Source organism: Emys orbicularis, chromosome 3 (genome assembly GCF_028017835.1).
Source record: "Emys orbicularis isolate rEmyOrb1 chromosome 3, rEmyOrb1.hap1, whole genome shotgun sequence".
In the NCBI taxonomy this organism is placed as follows: Eukaryota; Metazoa; Chordata; order Testudines; family Emydidae; genus Emys; species Emys orbicularis.
The window spans coordinates 67,396,597-67,419,562 of NC_088685.1; the positions used below are offsets into that span (position 1 = coordinate 67,396,597).

Consider the following 22,966-nt stretch of genomic DNA (forward strand, 5'->3'; position numbering starts at 1 on the left):
CACTTTCTCAATTTTATTATCTTTTTGTTAGGAGACCTACATTGAAATACAAACAGAACATCTGCCTCAGTTGTTGCTCAGAATGATTTCTGCATTGACAAGCCACCTTCACACTTTGCACTTGTCGGAACTAACTGATTCCCTCAGGCTCTGCTCAAAGATCCTTAGTAAGGTTCAACCTCCGCTGTTGTCTGCAGGTACAGATGGTACTCTGCAGCTTCCAAGTGGACACAACAGCTCCATCAAAGAATGGGAAGATAGAAAGGTAATCTGTTAATATCCTTTGCATCCTTTTATGTTAATTTTGTGTAAAGTGTGGGATTTTCAAAATACTCAGTGTTAGCCCAACTCTGCTAGTATTGAAGTCGGTGGAAAATTTCGCTAGTGATTTCAAGTTAAGCAAATGCTGAGCACTTTCAAAAATCTGACCCACCTTCTTCTGGTGAATTTGTTAGTATAATATTGTATGTCTCCTCAAGTTCCTCTGTTGACCTGAATTTGATGGGTTAGTTGTTATGGATTGCCACTGATCGCATCCAACCAGAAGATTTATAGGTTCTTGTCCAATTCAAACTACAGGGTTCAAGAACTCAGAGAGTTCTGTATCGGGAGAAGACTCTCGGGGTGCATGGCAAAAAACACTTACACTGAGGACAATACCAAATTGATAAAAACTTTATTGAGATTAACAAAAGAATAATAAATGCTATGAAACTTATAACTGCAAAACAGTAAAAGAATTCAAAAACTCCTGGTGGTAACATTCCTATTATAAGTACCTTAACTTAACATTGTCACACCCTTCCTTGAGGACCCGGTAATAGAAAAGAGCTAAAGACTAAAAGAGCATTAAAAAAAGAAGAGCTAAAAGACCTAAAAGAGATAAAAGCGCTCCAGACTCTTCCTTACAAGGTATTTTCTAGGATCCTGAAACTGTAATTCAGACCCAACCTACTATACCCAAATCTTATCCTACCCTTATCCTATAGGTTAGTGGATTATGACACTTACGCTCTATATATAGATTTAGTTGGGGATTGGTCTTGCTTTGAGCAGGTGGTTGGACTAGATGACCTCCTGAGGTCCCTTCCAACCCTGATACTCTGATTCTGTATTAATAAGGATTATCTCACTCCAAAAACTGCCAACCTAGGCTCTCTTGACGACTTCCAGGTTGTGGTATACCCTGCAGTTACCAAACGGTTGTAGATGCCAGATAAACCTGTTCAGTGTTGTGTATAGTTCCTAGCTTTGGTTCCCCAAAGTTTGGGGACCATTCCTATCTGTGCCAAAGGTTAACAGCTTTTATGCTGACTTACTCTTAACTGATGATACTTTTAGCTATTTAGCGGCTCTTATTGAATACAGGCCGGTAGGCTTTTTGCATTTCAGCATAACTTAGTCTATGTATAATTATTAGGAAACACATATCATATGCCTCAACACATCCTAAATTCATAGGAATTAATGATAAAATATAAGAATAAAATGGATTAATTCAGAAAGAGAAACATATTGTTTGATACGGCTGGCTGGATTAGTAGGATATAATAGCTAGCAAAGTAATCCTATGGGCTACACCTCACAGTTTTTCTCTGTCCTGTTTCCACCTTTTTTTTAAAATTCAACTTGTGCTTTTTTTAGTTTTACAGTAATTTTTAAGTTTCGTAAAACATGCAAAACCAGCAAACTATAGATGGGAAAAATATAAAATGTCTTTTACAATAAAAATGTATAACAATAAATTTAAACATAAGTGAACCTTGATTAATAAAAACATTTGAACTGTTCAATTAATGGCAGATGAAGGCCCCGATCATTCAAGGACTTATACATCCTTTTTAACGTTAAGCATATGCATAAATCACTTCAAATTCAGGACCTAAGTAAGAACTACAGACCTCTTGAGAAACATTTGAATAAATCTCTAAGCCAGTATATAATAAACTCTAAAGGGTGGATCCAGTGTCCATTGAATTCAGTGGAATAATTTCCATTGATTTCAATAGGCATTGGATCAGGCATCACAGTTGTAATTTTCTTTTACCATTTGGAGATAGTTCTAAAGCTCTTAACCAATGCCTTATTATAAATTTGCATAGATCAGATAAATTAATTCTTATGATTTTTTTAATGTTTTATGAAATATGTATACCTCAAAATCATTTAATAAACAAAGAGAAGGAACAAAAAAAACCAGCAACTGTTTCTATTTCAAACAAATTTCAGTTTCTAACAGTTTACATTTCTAACAAATCTTGTAAGTGATCAATTCTTTTGAACCTAAATATACTAAGTCTTCCACAACTACAAACTTGTATGAAGGAAAACCCACACTTCCATTTTACATATATTACATATTTTGGGTACAGGAGGGAAAGATGCTAGGTACTAAATTTTATGCTGAGAATCTAAGAATTTTTGCTCTGTATTGAGAGAACATCCAAACTTGTTTACACATTAGATTTTGATTACTATTTAAAAGATTGGAATTAAAGCTCTTAATTTCACAGAGAACTTGGAATGACTCATTAATAATTAATGTATTTTTTTAAAAGTACCGGTATGCAGTTGGGAAATTTTCTGTTTATTTGTTTTGATAATTCTTATAATTCCTCATTTTTGGCTCCAAAATTCAGCTGTTTTCTCTTCTCTTTTTTGAAAGATGCCTTGACAATCTGTAGTATTTTATATTGTATGAAACAAGTTCATCCTGGTTAAATAGTAGAAATTAACAACAGTAATAATAATAATCATGAAACTTTGTACCAGCAATACACCTACACAATTGTAGGTCAAAATTCGTTACTATCTTTAATGTAATTATTTATGTGGTGGCATTCTATAAAACTATCTCTTAATTGCAGAGAAATTTTACCTCTTCCCACTCCTTCAAGTCTTCTCAAGCCTCTCTCTTGACAACTCCCTTCAACTCCTTCACCCATCATTCCACCACCCTTTCATATTGCTTCTTATGATTGGAACAGTTTTCCAATTAACAGATGACAAGCTGCCAGCTCCTTTATATAAGAAAATCCTAAAACCTAAACATATTCCAGGAAGTCTGTCAGGTAAACTGACTATGCAGTGTTGTTGTAGCCGTGTTGGTCCCAGGATACTAGAGAGACAATATCTTTCAATACTAGAGGTAATATCTTTCAACCCTTGAATGGTCCCTTACAATATGTGCTACCTACTTATGCTAAACTATCTGTTTGTTTTTGTATTTAGTTGTGACGCTCTTAATACCTTCCCCAGACCTGAAGGAGAACTGGGGGTAGCTCAAAAGCTTGTCTTTTCCACCAAAGTTGGTCCAATAAAAGATATTACCTCACTCATCTTGTCTAGCTAAAATGACTGTAAATTTTAGTGCCTCATCTTCGACTCTCTTTAACATTTCAGGATTTTTTTCAAATGACTTATAATTTTATCATGTTGATCCCTTCTCCCTCAATCCATATTAAAATATAAATCATTTGTTTAAAATCTTCTTAAAATGCATATATTTCTGTTGATAGACAATGATATCTCCTCTTATAGTTGACATGTCATGTAAATATACTTCTTTGAGAGTTTAAAAAACTTGATTTTGACAGGAAAATTTATGGAAGGGGTCAACAATAAAAGTATATAACACATAATTTAAAACTTCATAATAGAACAGAACTAGGGTTCAGAGTAGCAGCCGTGTTAGTCTGTATCCGCAAAAAGAACAGGAGTACTTGTGGCACCTTAGGCCTGGTCTACACTAGGCGTTTATGTCAAATTTAGCGCCGTTACATCGAATTAACCCTGCACCCGTCCACACCACGAGGCTATTTAGTTCGACATAGAGGACTCTTAAATTCGACTTCTGTACTCCTCCCCAACGAGGGGAGTAGCGCTAAATTCGACATGGCCATATCGAATTAGGCTTGGTGTGGATGGAAATCGACGGTAATAGCTCCGGGAGCTATCCCACAGTGCACCACTCTGTTGACGCTCTGGACAGCAGTCCGAGCTCGGATGCTCTGACCAGCCACACAGGAAAAGGCCCGGGAAAATTTGAATTCCTTTTCCTGTCTGGGCAGTTTGAATCTCATTTCCTGTTTGGACAGCGTGGCGAGCTCAGCAGCAGTGGCAACGATGCAGAGCTCTCCAGCCGAGATGGCCGTGCAATCCCAGAATAGAAAGAGGGCCCCAGCATGGACTGATCGGGAAGTCTTGGATCTCATCGCTGTGTGGGGCGATGAGTCCGTGCTTTCCGAGCTGCGCTCCAAAAGACGGAACGCAAAGATCTATGAGAAGATCTCGAAAGCCATGGCAGAGAGAGGATACAGCCGGGATGCAACGCAGTGCCGCGTGAAAATCAAGGAGCTGAGACAAGGCTATCAGAAGACCAAACAGGCAAACGGACGCTCCGGATCCCAGCCCCACACATCCCGTTTCTACGAGGCACTGCATTCCATCCTTGGTGCGGCCGCCACCACTACCCCACCACTGACCGTGGACTCTGAGGATGGGATATTGTCCAGGGCCGGTTCCTCGGACATGTTAGCGGACGGGGAAGATGAGGAAGGAGATGAGGAGGACGAGGCAGTCGACAGCGCTTACCAAGCTGATTTCCCCGACAGCCAGGAGCTCTTCATCACCCTTACAGAGATCCCCTACCAACCCTCCCCAGCATGTAACCCGGACACAGATTCAGGGGAAGGATCAAGCGGTAAGTGCTTTAAACATATAAACCTTTATTTTTTTACAAAACTTGAATAGTAAGAGTAATAACAATCTGTGATTCATGATTTCTTCCCCCTGGGCGCTTAAGTAATCAGTAACAACTATTTATAAAAAAATCAAACAGTGTCCGGTTGTGCATGATTGTGCTGCCCAAGCTGCTCCACTCTTTAGTCCCTGCTACTGCAGCTAGATGAAAATCCTGTCTATATGTCCGGGGATAGAGCAGTAGTCCTCCACGGACATCTCCACAAAGCTCTCCTGCAAGTAATGGGATAGCCTGTTCATCAGGTTCCTGGGGAGAGCGGCTTTACTTGGTCCTCCGAAGTACGAGACGTTCCTGCGCAAGGAGACAAGCAGGTACTCAGGGATCAGTGCCTTGCATATCATGGCGGCATAGGGACCCGGTCTCTGCAGGCTTTCTCGAAGCATCCTTTGGATCTCGGTGTCCGGGATCCTCATGAGGGTAATGTCGCTCATGACAACCTGCTTTGAATTAGGTAGGGGACTGTTAGTATTGGGACTGCTTGCAACAAGTTCCTTTACAGAACTGTGACCGCTGGTTTACAGCCACGCGGTGGGGACGGGAGAGGGCCAGCATCCAGGGATCTTTCCCTGGCACATCCGCGAGGGGGTGGGACAGGGCCAGAGTTACTGCTTGGCCGATTGCTGGCAGCACAGACTGGCAGTGCTTTCAATGTGAAAGGTGGCCAGTGGTACTCCTAAAGTTTTAATCTGCCACAAGTCTACGGATTACCATGTTTGCCTGCTACAGAGAGTACCGTGTCCTGCCCCGGTTCCCAGATCGGCAGTGCAAAAGCCCAGGCACTGAAGGCGAGGTCCGAAAATTCGACCTTGTCCTCAGTGCGCATGTGATAGGTGTGGTTCATGGTCTTGTTCACAGAGAAAGACTATGTTCTTGATTCACAACTACATTTATCTTTCGGAGGAATTCACTGCCTTTTCCTCATTCCCACAGCCACATCTGCAACTGTCTCCCAACCCAGCCTGGCAACACACTCCCAGAGGCTAGCGCACATTAGGCGGAGGAAGAAGAAGACGCGAGAGGACATGTTCTCAGAACTAATGGGCTACTCCCGAGCCCAGGCAGCACAGCAGAACCAGTGGAGGGAGAATTTGTCCCAAATGCACCGGACACACATGGAACGTGAGGAGAGGTGGCGGCAGGAAGACCAGCAGGCGACTCAAACGCTGCTTGGACTTCTGAGGGAGCAAACGGACACGCTCCGGCACCTTGTTGATGTTCTGCAGGAACGGAGGCAGGAGGACAGAGCCCCGCTGCAGTCTATCAGTAACCGCACTCCCCCGCCACCAAGTCCCATACCCCCCTCGCCCAAAGTCCAAAGAAGGAGGGGCGGAAGAGTCCGTGAAAACTCTCACTCCACCCCTGCAGACTGCTCAAGCACCAGAAGGCTGTCATTCCCCAAAATTTGAAAAGTCCTTTCCTGGCAGCCTCACCCAAGCCCCCGTCCAAGTTTCACCCCCCAGTTTCATGTGTGGTTGTTAATAAAAAATACGTTTCTGTTCATTACTGTTTCAGTCATGCTGTTTTGAGGGAGAGTCTGTCTGCAGGGGGGGAAGGGGCTTGGTAATTGGACAGGACAGTCACCTTTAGCAGGCTACAGAGGCGGGGGCAGGTCCAGCAGCAGGGCACATACACAGTGCAGTGACTAGTTACCCTGGTCAGTCTGGGAGGTGGTTTTCATGTTCTGTGGGGGGCGGGGGGGGGGGTTAGTTGCTCTGTGACTTTGTGGCGGGGGAGGGCAGTTACAGATCGTATGCAGCGGTCCTTGTCCTGGATCACAGAGCCACGCAGCAGGGGATCTGTAACCCTCCTCCCCCTGCCATAAAGTCACATAGCCCCCACATACACGCAGTCCCACTCAGGAGGGCTGGCAGGCTCCGTTGAAACAACCAGTCCGCTACTGTGAATCCTGTCATTCCTGGAGTTTAGAAGGATCATTTGCATCAGTACACTACACCCGCTCCCCACCACAGTCTGCGTCCCCGGTTTCAAAGATTCCCGCGAAAACAGTACTAAAGACAACGGTGTTCAATAACAAAAGTAAAACTGATTTTATTTTTTTGGAAGGGGGTGGAGGGGGTCTGTAACTAAGAATAATAATAATAATATAATAATAATAATAATAATATTAAACTGGAGAGGATAGTCATCCTTAACTGGGTAAAGAAACAGGGGCAGGTTCAGCTTCTCTGTACAGAAACTTAAAAGTCACTGGTTACCCTGCTCACTGTGGAACCTGGCTTTCAAAGCCTCCCGGATGCACAGCGTGTCCCGCTGGGCTCTTCTAATCACCCGGCTGTCTGGCTGGGCGTAATCAGATGCCAGGCTATTTGCCTCAACCTCCCACCCCGCCATAAAGGTCTCCCCCTTGCTCTCACACAGATTGTGGAGCACACGGCAAGCAGCTATAACAATGGGGATATTGGTTTCGCTGAGATCACAGCGAGTGAGTAAGCTTCTCCATCTCCCCTTGAGACGTCCAAAAGCACACTCCACCACCATTCTGCACTTGCTCAGCCGGTAGTTGAAGAGTTCTTTTTCAGAGTCCAGGGCGCCAGTGTAGGGCTTCATGAGCCAGGGCATTAGCGGGTAGGCTGGGTCCCCAAGGATCACTGTAGGCATCTCCACATCCCCAAGAGTTATTTTGTGGTCCGGGAAGTAAATACCTTCCTGCAGCCGTCTAAACAGACCAGAGTTCCTGAAGACGCGAGCGTCATGAACCTTGCCCGGCCATCCAACGTTGATGTTGGTAAAACGTCCCCTGTGGTCCACCAGTGCTTGCAGCACCATTGAAAAGTAGCCCTTTCGGTTGATGTACTGGCTGGCCTGGTGGTCCAGTCCCAGGATAGGGATGTGAGTTCCATCTATAGCCCCACCGCAGTTTGGGAATCCCATCGCGGCGAAGCCATCTATGATGACCTCCACGTTTCCCAGGGTCACTACCTTTGAGAGCAGTACCTTGACGATTGCGTGGGCTACTTGCATCACAACAACCCCCACGGTAGATTTGCCCACGCCAAACTGGTTCGCGACAGACTGGTAGCTGTCCGGCGTTGCAAGCTTCTAGAGGGCTATGGCCACTCGCTTCTGGACAGTCAGGGCTGCTCGCATCCGGGTGTCCTTGCGCTTCAGGGCAGGGGACAGCAACTCACAAAGTTCCATGAAAGTCCCCTTCCGCATGCAAAAGTTTCGCAGCCACTGGGATTCGTCCCAGACCTGCAGCACTATACGGTCCCACCAGTCAGTGCTTGTTTCCCGTGCCCAGAATCGCCGTTCCACAACATCCAGATGACCCATTGTCACCGTGATGTCCTCGGAGCTGGGTCCCGTGCTTTGTGAGAGGTCTGTGCCCCTCTCAGAGTTCAGGCCCTCACCGCGGTGCCGTAGCCTCCTCGCCTGGTTCATCTGCATCTGCCTCTGGGAAAGGTGGATGATAACCTGCGAGGCGTTGACAAGTGCCACAACTGCAGCGATGGTCGCAGCGGGATCCATGCTCGCAGTGCTGTGGCGTCCGCGCTGTCACTGACCCGAAAAGTGCGCGAACTGATTTCCCGCCGGCGCTTTCAGGGAGGGAGGGAGGGCGGTAGTGACAGATAACGGATGACGACAATTACCCAAAAGCACCCTCGGCCCTTTTTTTTTACCCAGAAGGCATTGGCGGCTCGACCCAGAATTCCAATGGGCAGCGGGGACTGCGGGAACTGTGGGATAGCTGCCCACAGTGCACCGCTTCCAATGTCGACGCTTTCCCCGTTAGTGTGGACTCACAAAGTCGAATTACTGTCCTTAGTGTGGACACACAAGTTCGACTTTGCAATATCGATTCCACATATTCGATTTAAGTGAAATCGAAATACCCTCGTAGTGTAGACATACCCTTAGAGACTAACAAATTTATTAGAGCATAAGCTTTCGTGGGCTACAGCCCACTTCTTCGGATGCATATAGAGTGAAACGTATATAGAGGAGATATATATACATGCTCTCTGTATGTGTGTATATATATCTCCTCAATATATGTTTCACTCTGTATGCATCCGAAGAAGTGGGCTGTAGCCCACGAAAGCTTATGCTCTAATAAATTTGTTAGTCTCTAAGGTGCCACAAGTAGTCCTGTTCTTTTTGCAGAACTAGGGTTGCCGATCTTCCAGGATTGTCCTGGGGTCTCCAGGAATTAAAGATTAATCTTTAATTAAAGATTATGTCATGTGATGAAACCTCCAGGAATGTGTCCAATGAAAATTGGCAACCCTAACCGGAACTCAAAACTGCCATCCTTTTCAAAATAGGAAAGAAGTTGATGATCTTTTATCACTATTAGTGACATTCATTTTTACTGTTTAATCTGTAGTTATCTGTACTTTTATCTCAACTAGGTGCCATCAGTTTCACTTGAAAATCCTCATGATGTATTCGAAGATGGTGAAAATCCTCCAAGTAGTCGATCATCAGAAAGTGGATTTACTGAGTTTGTACAGTACCAGGCAGATACAGCTGATGACATTGACAGTGCATTGAGCGAAGGCCACGGAGCACCTGGTATCCCTATTATAGGTAGCACATCCTCAGAGACTGAGACAGCATCAACTGTGGGATCTGAGGAAACCATTGTACAGCCTCCTTCCATAATTACACAGGGGTCAGCAACTCGAAGTGGGAAGATGATCCAAAAGACTGCAATGCAGTGCTGCTTGGAGTATGTCCAACAATTTTTAACTAGATTTATCAACCTGTATATAATTCAGAGTAATTCCTTGTCTCAGCCCTTGGCAACAGAGCTTCAAGTGGACCTCACTAGAGAGCAAGGACAACTTACAAAATGGGATAGAGAATCACAAGGAGATGCTAAGGGGAAAAAAACAAATAAAACGCCAAAAGAATACCTTTCTGCCTTTATTGCTGCATGTCAGCTATATCTTGAATGTTCAAGTTTTCCGGTTTACATTGCAGAGGGGAACCATACATCAGAATTACTTCCTGAGAAATCTGATTTTGGTAAGTAACATTTTCTTACTTTCTCCTTTTTTTCTAGTATATTCAGTTCTTAGTTTAAACTGTTCTTTAGAAAATATGAATATTTACATTGTTGCTTGTTGTTCCTTGTAGGGACATAGATTTTTTTTTTCTTTTATGACTTTGATTACGTTTTAGAAACTAAAATATTTTTAATACAGTTATAAGAAAATTGATGGTTTCATGTGATTTTTAATACATGTCTGTTTTGAGTAATGAATATGTACTACGTGGAAGAACCTTAGGGTGGAACCCTGTTTCCAGATTCTGCTGTGCAAGTGTGAAATACATAATACATGGATCCATCAGGGTTCTTTGTTACTAGTGCTTTTCTTGTGCCTGGGAATGTCTTTGCACATTGAATAGATTTGTGGAATAGCGACAAGATTACATCAAACATGCCTTTAACTCTTTTTTAATAGTTTAGACTGTTATCCATATTTATGCCCTTGTGAAACAAATGAATAACCATAAGTTATAAATTTCAGTTCAGTAAAATTTACACTACCCAAGAGTTTATTTCTAAATTTATTTTGCTGTTGTAATGTAGTGTTTAACATTAAGGTTGTCAGTGGCAGCTGACAACATTCACAAAATTCACACGTAGAGTTACTGAACTGAAAAATTAGGCGTAAATTTACATTATAGTTAAAGTGAGGCCTTCTCTCTGACATCTGGGATTTTGTTTATTCGTCTTTGAAACTTCAAGATTGTTTAAATGTAGCTTTTTGTTTTTGACTTGTGATAGAGAGCATTGCACGGTGTTAAGTGAGAGGGCATTTTATGGGAAAGAAACAGTGTCCTGTAATTAGATATTCAGAAAAACTTTCTAAGGGTACTTAAGCTCTGGAACAGGCTTCTAATGGAGGTTGTAGAATCCCCATCTGTCAAGGCTGAATCCACACTCTGTCACTCCGAGTGCAGAAAGTGGGGGCCCACAAGGATCCTAAAAATTAATACTTGCCACTCCAGGCTTGTATTAAACTCCCAAGGTTATAGCTTTTCTCTGACCTTGGCTTGGTAAATGCTGTCACCACCCAAATGCAAAAAAACCCCCGTGGACCCAGGAAGGAGAACTTGGGATTTCCTCCCTGTGGGGTACCCTCAAGCCCTTTCACACACCCCTCCCCCGGGAAGAGCTGAGAAAGAAAACAAATCCTATCCCAATGAGTCCTGCTACATACAGAAAATAAGTTTTCATTCCTGGTTCAAACCTTACACAGCATTTCTGCTTATAGCATTGCTGCTCAGTGTACCTGCAGCCTAGAGAACAACCACAAACACAGTTCTAGCCTTCCCATTGGCTCTTTTGATTAGGTGCCCATTTTTTTTCTTTACTCTGGGGACTTTTTAAACTCTTTACAGGTAAAGCAAGTAAACAACAGCTACCAAGAGGGATTTTACAGCTAACTGGCTGGCTGGGTGTCCATCAAAGGGAGCTACCTCCCCACTTTATTTATCACACCATCACTGGAGGTTTTTAAGAGTAGGTTATACAAACACCTGTCTGGGGTAGTCTAGGTTTACTGACTCCTGCCTTAGCGCAGGGGGCTGGACTTGATGACTTCTCGAGTTCTCTTCCAGCCCTACATTTCTATGTTAGACTCATAGACTTTAAGGCCAGAAAGAACCATCATCATCATCTAGTCTGACCTCCTGCACATTGCAGGCCACAGAACCTCACCCACCCGATCCTATAATATACTGAGTTACTGAAAGGTTTCAGAGTAGCAGCCGTGTTAGTCTGTATCCGCAAAAAGAACAGGAGTACTTATGGCACCTTAGAGACTAACAAATTCATTAGAGCATAAGCTTTCGTGGGCTACAACCCACTTCTTCGGTTACTGAAGTCCTCAAATCATGATTTAAAGACTTGAAGTTACAGAGAATTCACCATTTACTCTATCTTAAACCTTCAAGTGACCCGTGCCCCATGCTACGGAAGAAGGCAAAAAACTCCCAGGGTCTCTGCCAATCTGGCCTGAGGAAAAATTCCTTCCCAATACCAAATATAGCAATCAATTGGACCCTGAGCATGTCGGCAAGACCCACCAGCCAGACACCTGTGAAAGAATTCACTGTAGTAACTCAGAGCCCTCCCCATTAATGTTTCATCTCTGGCCACTGGAGATATTTGCTACTAGCAGTCACAGATGGCCCACAGGCCATTGTAGGCAATCTCATTATCTCATCCCCTCTATAAACTTATCAAGCTCATCCTTGAAGCCAGTTAGGCTTTTTGCTCCCCACCAAAGGCTGTTCCAGAACTTCACTCTGCTGATGGTTAGAAATCTTTGTTTAATTTCCAGCCTAACCTTGTTGATGGCCAGTGTATATCCATTTGTTCTTGAGATGCTTGGTTTGGTTTCAGTCCTTCCCAACAAATTTGTTGCCTTGCTTGGGATACAGGCTTCAAATAGCTTCTGCAACTTTAGCTTAAAGTAATTCCAATCCTCCTCCACATTCAGATCCTTGAGTTCTTCAGGCTAGTCCACTTACCTAACTAATTCTCTTAATTTTTTTAAAGTTTGCCCTTTTGAAATCAAGGATCCTAGTTACAAACTTATTTGCAGACCTATTTTTGTTTATCCTTCCATTTAGTTTAAATTGAATTAGCTCATAAGCACTTCATGATAATGAAGGGTGTGTGTGTGTGTGTGTGTGAGAGAGAGAGAGAGAGAGAGAGAGAGAGAAATCTGGCTTAATGCTCAGTTTCTGAAGAGGTTTTTACTTGAGACCACTTCACATTATGAACTTTGCATTGTATTGCAGTAAGTTTTTTGTGTAAATTTAGTGGAAATTGACAAAATAAACCATGGAGTTATTTCTGGAACAAAATATTAAGTTGCAAGATTTTATATTTCATTGTTTCTTTCGTGATAATTTCCTGAAGATAGTATTTATGTCAGGAGAACAAATAAAAGCAATGTGTACTCTATCATAATATAGAAATATAGTCCTCTCTAAAAGGTGTGAAATACATTCAACCCACCTATTTTTGAGCTAAAATTGCAAAGAATATGTTTTCTCTTCTTCCCTTCTTATTCAGTTTTTATGTCAAAGGTCATAATACACTTTTCTCTTAAGAACAGAGATACTGAAACTGACTTAGCGGTGCTAGGACTGACTTGTGGACTTTTACACATTTGTAAAATATAGTGATGTAATACAGTGTCGTGTTGAAAGCAGGACAATTTGTGGAATAGAAGAAAAAATATAGTACATAAGAGCTTATTGTGTTTGTTTATTCTTCTTATAAGAAAATGACCTTGTTCTGTGAGTTATATCTTCTATTGTCTGTTTTGGGGATTATGTATGTTTGGCACATTGGCTAAATGTAAAATGCCATGTACATCTTCTGGTGCTATATAAATTAGTATAGTAATATCACATTTATCATTTGTTAGTATGCATTTTTGTTTAACTTTTACATAATTTAAAAAGGAAGTATGGTATTATGGTGCTTGAATTCTTTTTAGATACCAGCTTTATTAAAAATAAAGAGAATTATTGACTGTACAAATTATTTTCTCTCATAAGTATTACAAGATAGGGTTACAAATACAGAAGTTAAAAGAATACTGCAGAGTTGATTTGCTATAGGTTGTGAGGTATAGTAGGTATGCAGAACGGAAGAAAAATTAATTGCAATACAACAATTTCACTTGTAATGGAAAATATTTCTTTTGTTTTCATTTCAGACTGTGAACAAGTACAGCCTCCATTGTGGCTTCAGACTCTTATGAATGCTTGTAGACAAGCAAGTGATTTTAGCATTCAAGGTATTGCTATTTCGCTGGTAATGGACTTGGTTGGATTGACTCAATCTGTTGCTGTTGTCACTGGAGAAAACCTAAATAGTGTGGAAACTGCACAGCCCCTAAGTCCAAACCAAGGAAGAGTTGCTGTAGTTATCAGGCCTCCTCTTACTCAAGGCAACCTGAGATATATGGTTGAAAAGACAGATTTTTTCAAGGTACAGTAATCATCTTACAGCCCATGAATTTATTTCATGTGCGTTAGTTTCTTTAGACTGTATTTCCAGCAACAAGAAGACACACTTTTTTTCCAAGTCTGTATCAACAGCCTTGCCCTTCTTGTACTTTCTTTGGTTATGGAATAAAACTTCCTTACTTGGTGATATGACAATTGCTATTTTCTGTTTTACAGTTTAAATTAAAATATTTAGCTACTACTACTAAAGGTGTTCCACACAGTGTAGGTATAAACAGCTGATTTGAATTGGTCTCTTGGAAATATAAATGAAAGTAGTGAGTTACTAGACTAAGATGATGTGAGAGGTAGCCAAGACATGAAACTGAGGGAAAGTGTTCCGGGTAGATAGGGGTTTAACAAAAACAAGTAATACTAATGACTAGGGCTGTCAATTAGCTGATGTTAACGTGTCCAATTAAGCACAGCACAATTAATGCGTTAATTTTATTAACACGCTTTAATCGCAGATCCTCTGGGCAGGAGGGCAGCATGAACTGCTCCAGAGAACCTATGTCTGGTCAGGCTCGGTAACGCAGGTTGCCACCAGAGGGTGGGAAGAGAAGAGGCTAGAGAAAGACATGGTTCTCATCCCAGCTCCAGTGGAGGAGTAGAGATCTTAACACACACCCCCACCTCCCCGCAGGGTGACCATATTTCTTAAAGTAAAAACAGGACGGCCAGGGGCTTACTGGAGCCGCCTGCCCCCTGCAGGGCTCGCCCAAGCTGCCCTCCCCATGCCTCCCGGGACTGGGGCTGACCCCCCCCCCCACTCCGTGCCGCCCATATCTGGGGCTGAGTCCCGTGCTGCCCGCAGCGGGGGCTGCCCCCGCGCCGAGCTCCGTGCCTCCCCCGGCTGAGACTGATCTCCCTTCCCCCAACTCTGTGCCTCCCCCAGCTGAGGCTGATCCTCCTCCCCCCAGCTCTGTGCCAGCCAGGGGTCAGCTCTGAAGCCAGCACTGCCCGCCAGCAGCAAATTTCTCCACTTTCCTGCTGGCGGGCAGTGCTGCCTTCAGCTGATCCCCAGGCAGCAGCCGCCACTGTCTGCTCTCCCTTGCAGCTGGGACAAATGCCCCGTTTTGGCGAAAAAGTAGGGACGGGCGGGACAGAGCTGAAAAAGGGGACTGTCCTGGCTAAAACGGGACGTATCGTCACCCTAGCCAGCCCAAGCCTTATTGTTCACGGCCAGCCCCTCACTCCCAGGACCAGCTCCCCTGCATCGTACCCTATTGCTGCTAGCCGGCTGCTCGCTCCGGGGGTACCCCACAGAGAACATGGGCCTGGCAAGCTCCGCCTCCCTGCACCAGCCTCTCCTCCCCTGCAGTGTGATGAGTCCCTGAAGTAAAATCCACCCTCCCTTGCAAACAAGGGCTCACTCAGCTGAAGGGAGCCCACCTAGCTCAGTAAAAGGAGGCGAGCCCGGTGAGCCCAGTACCAGAAACCACTCTTCCAGATGCAGCAGCAAGACACCTTCCTCACCCTCCTCCTGCACAAGTTATTACTTGCTCCTCCCCATTGTCACCCCCTGTCCTCCCAGGTCCTCCTCCTGCACAAGTCATTGCTTACTTCCCCCCTCCCGTGTCCTCCCCCAACACTGAATGCTTGTTTGTCTGAGCGATTGGCTGAACGAGAAGTAAGACTGAGTGGACTTGTAGGCTCTAAAGTTTTACATTGTTTTATTGTTAAGTGCAGTTATTCTTTTTTACATAATTCTACATTTGTAAGTTCAACTTTCATAATAAAGAGATTGCACTACACTACTTCAATGAGGTGAATTTAAGTTTCTTTTTTACAGTGCAAATATTTTTAATAAAAAATAAATATAAAGTGAGCACTGTACACTTTGTATTCTGTGTTGTATTTGAAAATGTAGAAAACATCCACAAATATTTAAATAAATGGTATTCTATTATTGATTAATAGTGCGATTAATCACGATTAATGTTTTTAATCGGGCAATAATTGCGATTAATTTTTTTAATCACTTGACAGCCTTACTAATGACATATAGAATGTGAACTGTTTTTTTAAATTATTTACAAAAGAAACATTTTAATTTTACATTATAATTGCAATATTAGATATAGAATTCTGGAGACAAATTACACTAGCTCCACTCTTATGATTTAGGAGGTCATCAGAAATCCTCAGCAAAAGAATATTCTGTAGTAGGTAGTTAATTATCATAGTATTGAAATATTCTATTTTTACACAAATAAACTATTAAGTACTGCATCCTCAGAGTGAAATTTTATGGAACTTTATACAGTAGGGTATTGCAGTGTTTTTTGGCTTTTTTGTAGAGATATAAGCAATGCATAATCACATAATTTCCCCCAATTGTTCATATTTTTCACTGACTGCATATGTCCCTTTCATTGTGTAAAGCTAGTAATTCTTCAGAAAAATACAAGATATTAATTGACTTAAAACATATTTTCATTTACAAAGCATGTAGCTTTAACTCTGTGGGACCAGTTGGGTGATGGAACTCCTCAACATCATCAGAAGAGTGTGGAGCTCTTTTACCAGTTACACAACCTGGTTCCCTCTTCTAGCATTTGTGAGGATGTTATAAGTCAGCAGCTGACCCACAGAGACAAGGTAAATCTTCCCTCCTGTTTGTGTGATTATTAAAAGGTGAGTCAAAGGAACCATCAGGAAATGTAGTAATAGAGTGATGTGTGAGTAAGGGACTTGGTAGCTCATAAGACAGTTTGAGCTATTTTATGTATATGTGCACATATATACACACACTGATATATAAAGAATTATGACATGTTTATAAAATTGTGAACTGTCACAAATCTTCATCTCACCTTTCCTTTCTGCCCCTTTATCTAATTAATTTATGATCCCATCATGGTAGTGTCTGAGTGCTTCATAACCACTAATTAATTTATCCTCACAATGCCTCTGTAAGGCAGAGGAAGTGTTATTGTCTCCATTTTTCAGATGGAGAGTTAAGGTGCAGAAAGATTTAATGGCATAACCAAAGTCGTACAGAAGTCTGTGGTAAAGCTTGGAATTGAACTGAGATCCGAGTACCTGAGTCCCAGGCATAAATCATCCTCCTTCCCACCTCATTCTCTGCCCCCTCCTCCTCCCCTTCGCAGCGCTCTCTCTCTCAGTCTAGGCCCACTCTTCCTCCTGCTCTCTTCTCTTGTTGTATTCTGACCAACATTATAGCAAACCCTATAACTTCTGCTCCTTCTCCAATAAATTTGCCTTGATAAGCGATCTATTTGTTGGCATGTTCTGCTGTCTCCACTTCATTTATCTTCTCAAAACTTGTTACTCTTTCTCCAACTTAGCTTTTCTCATTGCCATGCCCTCCATGAAGATCTTTTGTCACTCCTCCTGAAAGTGGTAGCAGTGGCCTTGGGTCCCTCCTCTCTTCATTTAGTTATTTACAGACCCCCTCACTTATTTTCCTTTGGGGCCCACTCGATTTTGGTCTTTTCTATCCTTGCTATCCATCATCTTTTTTTGGTGGTTTTGAGGTCTGTCTCTTCTGTCCTCAACCCTCTTGCCTTGGGTGATTTCTAATAAGACGTCTGATATATCTGCTTCTTTTAACATTATTGGCTCATTGTCTACTTTGGGTACCTTTTCTTTCTAGGCTCCTGTGACTCTGACTTCCTGGTTCTCATTCTGCCTTTCTAACTCCTTCAGCATCGCCTTTGATGATCTTTAAGAACTGATGTAAAGATGAATCAGTGCCATTTGCAGTGCATAACGAAGTTTTATTACTCCTACAAAACACAAGAACTTTTCTGCATGTTCTTGATCACTATGTATTGGCACTTTTGTCATTTAACTATTTATATATAGAGAGAGCATTCTTGTAACATCTCTCTTCCTAGAATAGAAAGTGAGCGATTTCAATTAACTATATAGTCTCTCAAATGATTGAGCAACTTTACATCCCTTCCACTTTGTGTGGTTCCACCCTGAGTCCCTTTCTTCTCCTGCCACTTGCCCTCAGGAGATTTCTGTGCTGTTAGATTTTGTGGCATTACCTTTGCCAATTCCTGTGCATTGCTAGTAGGTGAACTAACCTCACAATCGTTGCCAGTTTCCCCTGCATCTACATCCTTGTTTGGAACTCACCTGGGTCAACTCTTGAGAGCAACTGGTCCCTGGTTGCTTGTAGGAAATAACAGTTGGGGCTATAGAGTTGTCTGCATTCTACCAAGTATGATTAGACATGGCAGAATTAGATTTAAAAAAAAAATTTCTATGGCTAATATAGATGTTTAAAAATAAATACTCTCTTACATTTTTCTCTGTTTAAACTTTCAGAGTTGCGGGAAATTATGAGGGGACGGTCAGACAATAATTGTTTAATAAAATAAACCTTGAGATTCAAAACTTTATAACTGTTAAAACACAATATGTCAACATCACGTCAAAATGTACAAAGTAAATATCCTTAAATCGAACTCTTAAATTCTCAGGCAGCATTTTTCTTCCTTTATCAGTGGAAATACGTTTTTTCTGTTTGTGTGTGTGTATGGAGAAATTGACATGTAGTGATAAAAAATCTAATCCTTTCAAACCTTGGTGCTACTCTTTGTCACTACCTTCCATCCTTTGTCTCTGTCTTTAGGTGCTGGTTGAACTTTATACTGGCTGTCCTATTAGAAGTTCAGGGATCTCTTTTCTACCTCTGTCATAGTAGTATTTGTCTTGCTATTGACACTTTTTAATTTTTCTGTTACCTTTTCTGCTACTGCTGGCTTCAAAAGTTTATTTGCTGCAGGCAGTAATCAGTGTGTGGTGTGACATGAGATTGTGTGCTGGACTGATGCCCTGGCTTTCTGTAGTATCATAAGAAGAGGTGGACAATTTTATTCAGATGAATAGTTTATTTGTTGAAAAATGCAGCTTTGGCCGACCCAAACCATCCACAAATTTGACCCCATAGGTTCATTTTTCAGAGCTAGCTTCAGAAAGCCGTATGTGTTTGTGTGTGTGTGTGTGTGTGTATGGTCTGCTATAACTGTCAGTCCACTGGTTAGGCCTCTTACCTGGGATGTGGAAGACCCAGGTATGAATCCCCACCATTCATTGGATCAAAGAGAGAGCGAGAATGAAAATAACTCTGTTGCCTGGTGATTAAGGCACTCTGTTGGGAGAAAGAAAATATTAATTCAGATCTTGTCTCTGTCCGATTCAAAGGTCAGACTTGAATCCACACCTCCTACCACCCAGGTGACTGAAAAATACATGTATTTCTTGCCTTTCTTTGCAGGCCACTCTTCTTTTTATTCTTTTAGTCTGAGTTTGCCATTATTTTGTGTGATGCTGTATATCTTACACTGTTTCTAATGTTTTCAAATTTGTAACTTTATTTTATTCACTGCTGCAGTAGATATCAGCAACATTAAGTTCCAGTCTTTGTTGTTGCAACATATGTGTTCTGATTCCATTATTTTTCATGCCTACAACTATATGATCTCTAATAAATTTGTCTGTAAGTGTGCCAGAGTTACATGACAAGGTTAACTGGTGCGACTTGGTTGTGTATTGGTTTGTAGTTTTGAGTTTCATTTTGATCAGATGTATGGAAAATATACTTCTCATATATTATAATTTTTTTTAGGCACAAGTATTTTTCTAAAGCATCTAAGATTTTATTTACATCTTGCCTTTCTTCATCTGCCAGCTTTAAGTGCTGACATATACGAAAGCAGTCCTTACCCGTTGCTTTATTCAGAGTAGCCATTCCGCCTGCCATGCTTTCTTTGTTCAGTCCTGCAGCCGCTTCACAGTTTGTCCATGAGGCTTGGAAGCAGCTCCATTTTTCATAGACATCTCCATGTATTTGTTCCATAGCAGGTAATGGGATATTTGAGTCATTACTGATGTCACTGAGTGCCTCTGGTCAGCCACAACAAAAAGTTAAAGCAGTAAAAACTTTTATTCTGACACCATGTTAAGAACTGATATAAAGAGCAGCCAGTGGAAATCATCTACTGTGCACAAGTTTTATTGGTCCTACAAAACCCATGAACTATGCTATATATTCTTGAGCACCGTCTGCTGGCATCTAATCAATTAACTATTAACACTTTACTTATATTCAGATAAAGCCCTCTTATAACACTCTTTATATTCCTCTCATGCTGACCTCTGTGTGTCCCTCATGGTTCTGTTTTCAACCCCTGCTCTTTTCCCTCTTAACTGTGTTAGCTGTCTTTAATGCCATGATTTTTAAGTACCTCTTCCATGAGGATGATTACTGTCTTTTTCACAAGCTGAGCATCACATCTTTCCTCCTAATCTCTCTCTATTTCTGTCACCTTCTCTATCACCTCTCAGACATGCATTTGTCCTGGATATTAAATGTTCTTATTTTTTAAAATTGTACATAGGTGTTTTTTTGTTTTGTTTTTGCAATGAGAATCTATTCTTGCCTCTCGGGATTGGTAATAAAGAACCATCTTTAGGTAAAAGTGAGAAAATGTAGAATCTGACTAAAACCATGTTTCCATTTCTTCATAGTGTTCATCTGCTGACCAAATATTAATAGGATGTTCTTATTTTTTTATTGTGTACTTATTTACTTATATTTTATTGGGATTGGAATATTCTGAAACATTGGGAACCTGTCATATTTACTCCTTATTTTCTAAAATCAATAAAAAGATGTTGGTAACATGAATTCCTTTTCATCTTAAACTTGGGGAATTAAAAAACCAAGCTCAGTAAGGGGGCAAATAAACACCTTTCAAGATAATTACACTTATGGGTCTAAAAACATGGTAGTGTCTTTTTAAGCATTCAAATAAATAGAATTGACTGCACAGTGAACTGAAATTAGTGATTCTTTCAATGTGTTTGTAATGATATTTTAATATAATCATTTACATTCTTTTCTAGCTTTCCTTTCACTGGGGGAATGATAGTCAATTCGATCTAACCTATGTTTTGTTTTACAGAAAATAAGGATGGAAGCTCATGCAAAATTTGCAGTGCTTTGGCATCTCACGAGGGACCTTCATATTAACAAGTCGTCTTCCTTTGGCCGTTCCTTTGACAGGTTGGTTATCATTAGGGCCCTACCAAATTCACGATCAATTTTGGTAAATTTCAGAGTTTCAGATGTTTAAATCTTCTCACCAGACCCCCATCACTAGCCTCACCTTTCTCAGCTAGGATTGTGCTCATACACACAGTGTCTTTGTGTGAATGTGATGAAAGAAAATTAATTTGAATGTTGTACCCTTTACCTACAACTTTGGGACAGCACAGTGAAGTGTTGGATTTCAACTTGCATTTCTTTTGGAGCTACCTCTGTTACTCATTGCTGAAGAGAAGATGGTAAATTCTGTGCACACAGTAGAAAAGCTGATGAATATGTACCACAGAATGGCATAAAAATGTTAAAGATGATTAGGGGCTACTCGATGTATTAACTAAGAGGTAAGGCAGCTGTTAATTTTCTCCCCTGGAAAGGGCTCTCAAGACCTAAGATATGAAAGGGAGAAAATGATGAAAATAGGAAGAGTGTTATTGTCAAGTATGCTGTATTTCTGTTCTCAGTCCTTGAGGATAACACTTGTAGATAATGAATAATAATTTTATTTTCTCTGCAACCTCATTTACAGATTTTTTAAATTGTTGCTCTTATTTATATTGCAGTGTCACCTAAAGGGCAACCAAGTTAGGGCTTCATTGTGCTACATGCTGTACAAACACAGTAAATGAGAATTCCTCTATTATTTTGAACTGTCTTTACTGTTAGCTCTTTCCGTCTCCTTTTCTATTGTGCTAGAATATGTAAATTTCACTTTTGGATGCAAAATTTGAAAGAGAGCTTCTCATTGATTCCAAACAAAATGCTACTTATGTGAAACAAGCTGTAGGAAGTATGTCCTGGGATACTCATCTGAACAAAACTAATATGTTACTATTGCTCAATACATAGGTTATAAAGAATCATTCCAATCAAATCCGTGCAAATTTAGAGAGCAATATATTTTTTGAAAATCTGAGTAGAGTTTGATTTACACATCTCAACATTCCTCATGCATATATGAAAGGTTAGTATATTAAAGAAAGTTGTTGCTTGCTAATTATTTTGAGGTACACTTGCATATGGAGATAAAAAAAGCAAAGAAAGCTCATTGACAGTGGACAAATATTGAAGTTTAATGTAGATTAGATTAAAATAGATTATATTGTGTTGTAGCAACATGTTAGATTTATTCCTGGGTTTTCCCCCCAGGTCTTTGTTCATCATGCTGGACAGTCTTAACAGCTTAGATGGGTCTACTTGGTCAGTGGGGCAAGCATGGTTAAACCAAGTACTACAAAGACATGACATTGCAAGAGTACTTGAACCTTTGCTTCTACTGCTACTCCATCCAAAAACACAGCGAGTTTCTGTGCAACGAGTTCAGGCTGAGTGCTACTGGAATAAGTCTCCTCACTGCCCTGAAGAAGAAACTGAAAAGCACTTCATGCAAAAATTTAGCTGTGGTGATGGTAAGTACAATTGATCCCCCTCAAAAAATTCTTATTAACTAACATTTTATTAATTTAAGTATATATAATATTTTATGTATTTTTATCCATATAACATGAAACAGATGGCAGAAGAAACACACTGTGTGATTTGCATATTAAATAGTTTTCAGAACTGCCAGCATTTAGGACCCTGGTAGTAATTATATTCTCTTTCCAAAAGTTTTTTTAGTCTCAGTGAAAACTTCTCTGTGGGTTCAACTCTGCAGCATGCCAAATATTTGGAGTACATTTAAAACAACTTTTCCCTTGTACAGGTCACAGTTTCAGGGTTAACTGCACCTTTCACCTCCACCTCTACACTTCCTTGAGGGCATCCACTTGAGGTTTCAGGCTTCTGAGGAGTAACCTCTCTCAGTCGGAGACCTCTGTCTTTCTCTCTAAAGACCAGGGGTTTAGACTTGCTTTGTGCTGTTCAACAGTCATCCCTATTCACTTTAGAAGTGGTTGAAGCTATCCTATTCATCCTTTAATTGATGGGTGAAGCTCTGCTTTATACAGTTAATAAATGGACATTTAAGTTGCTTTACAATCTTTCAGGATGAAAGGTGCAAAGTATAATAATTGTATTTAAATGTAAGTTTTTATTATTTCTGCTTATATCTCAAGTTCAAAATAAATCTAAAGAAAAACTATTCATAGGCCATAACTATTTTTTGTGATTTC

General features: G+C 41.1%; 1 protein-coding gene across 1 annotated transcript in view; it reads left to right on the top strand.

Moving 5' to 3' along the window:
- The window catches only part of DOP1A (DOP1 leucine zipper like protein A), a 78,874-nt gene that overhangs the window by 25,297 nt on the left and 30,611 nt on the right, over window positions 1-22,966 (top strand). The window contains exons 14-19 of the mRNA XM_065400549.1: window positions 32-265; window positions 9,136-9,754; window positions 13,474-13,748; window positions 16,217-16,369; window positions 20,713-20,813; window positions 22,002-22,265. Coding sequence (XP_065256621.1) covers window positions 32-265; window positions 9,136-9,754; window positions 13,474-13,748; window positions 16,217-16,369; window positions 20,713-20,813; window positions 22,002-22,265 — 1,646 coding nt within the window. The remainder of the gene's footprint in view (window positions 1-31; window positions 266-9,135; window positions 9,755-13,473; window positions 13,749-16,216; window positions 16,370-20,712; window positions 20,814-22,001; window positions 22,266-22,966) is intronic.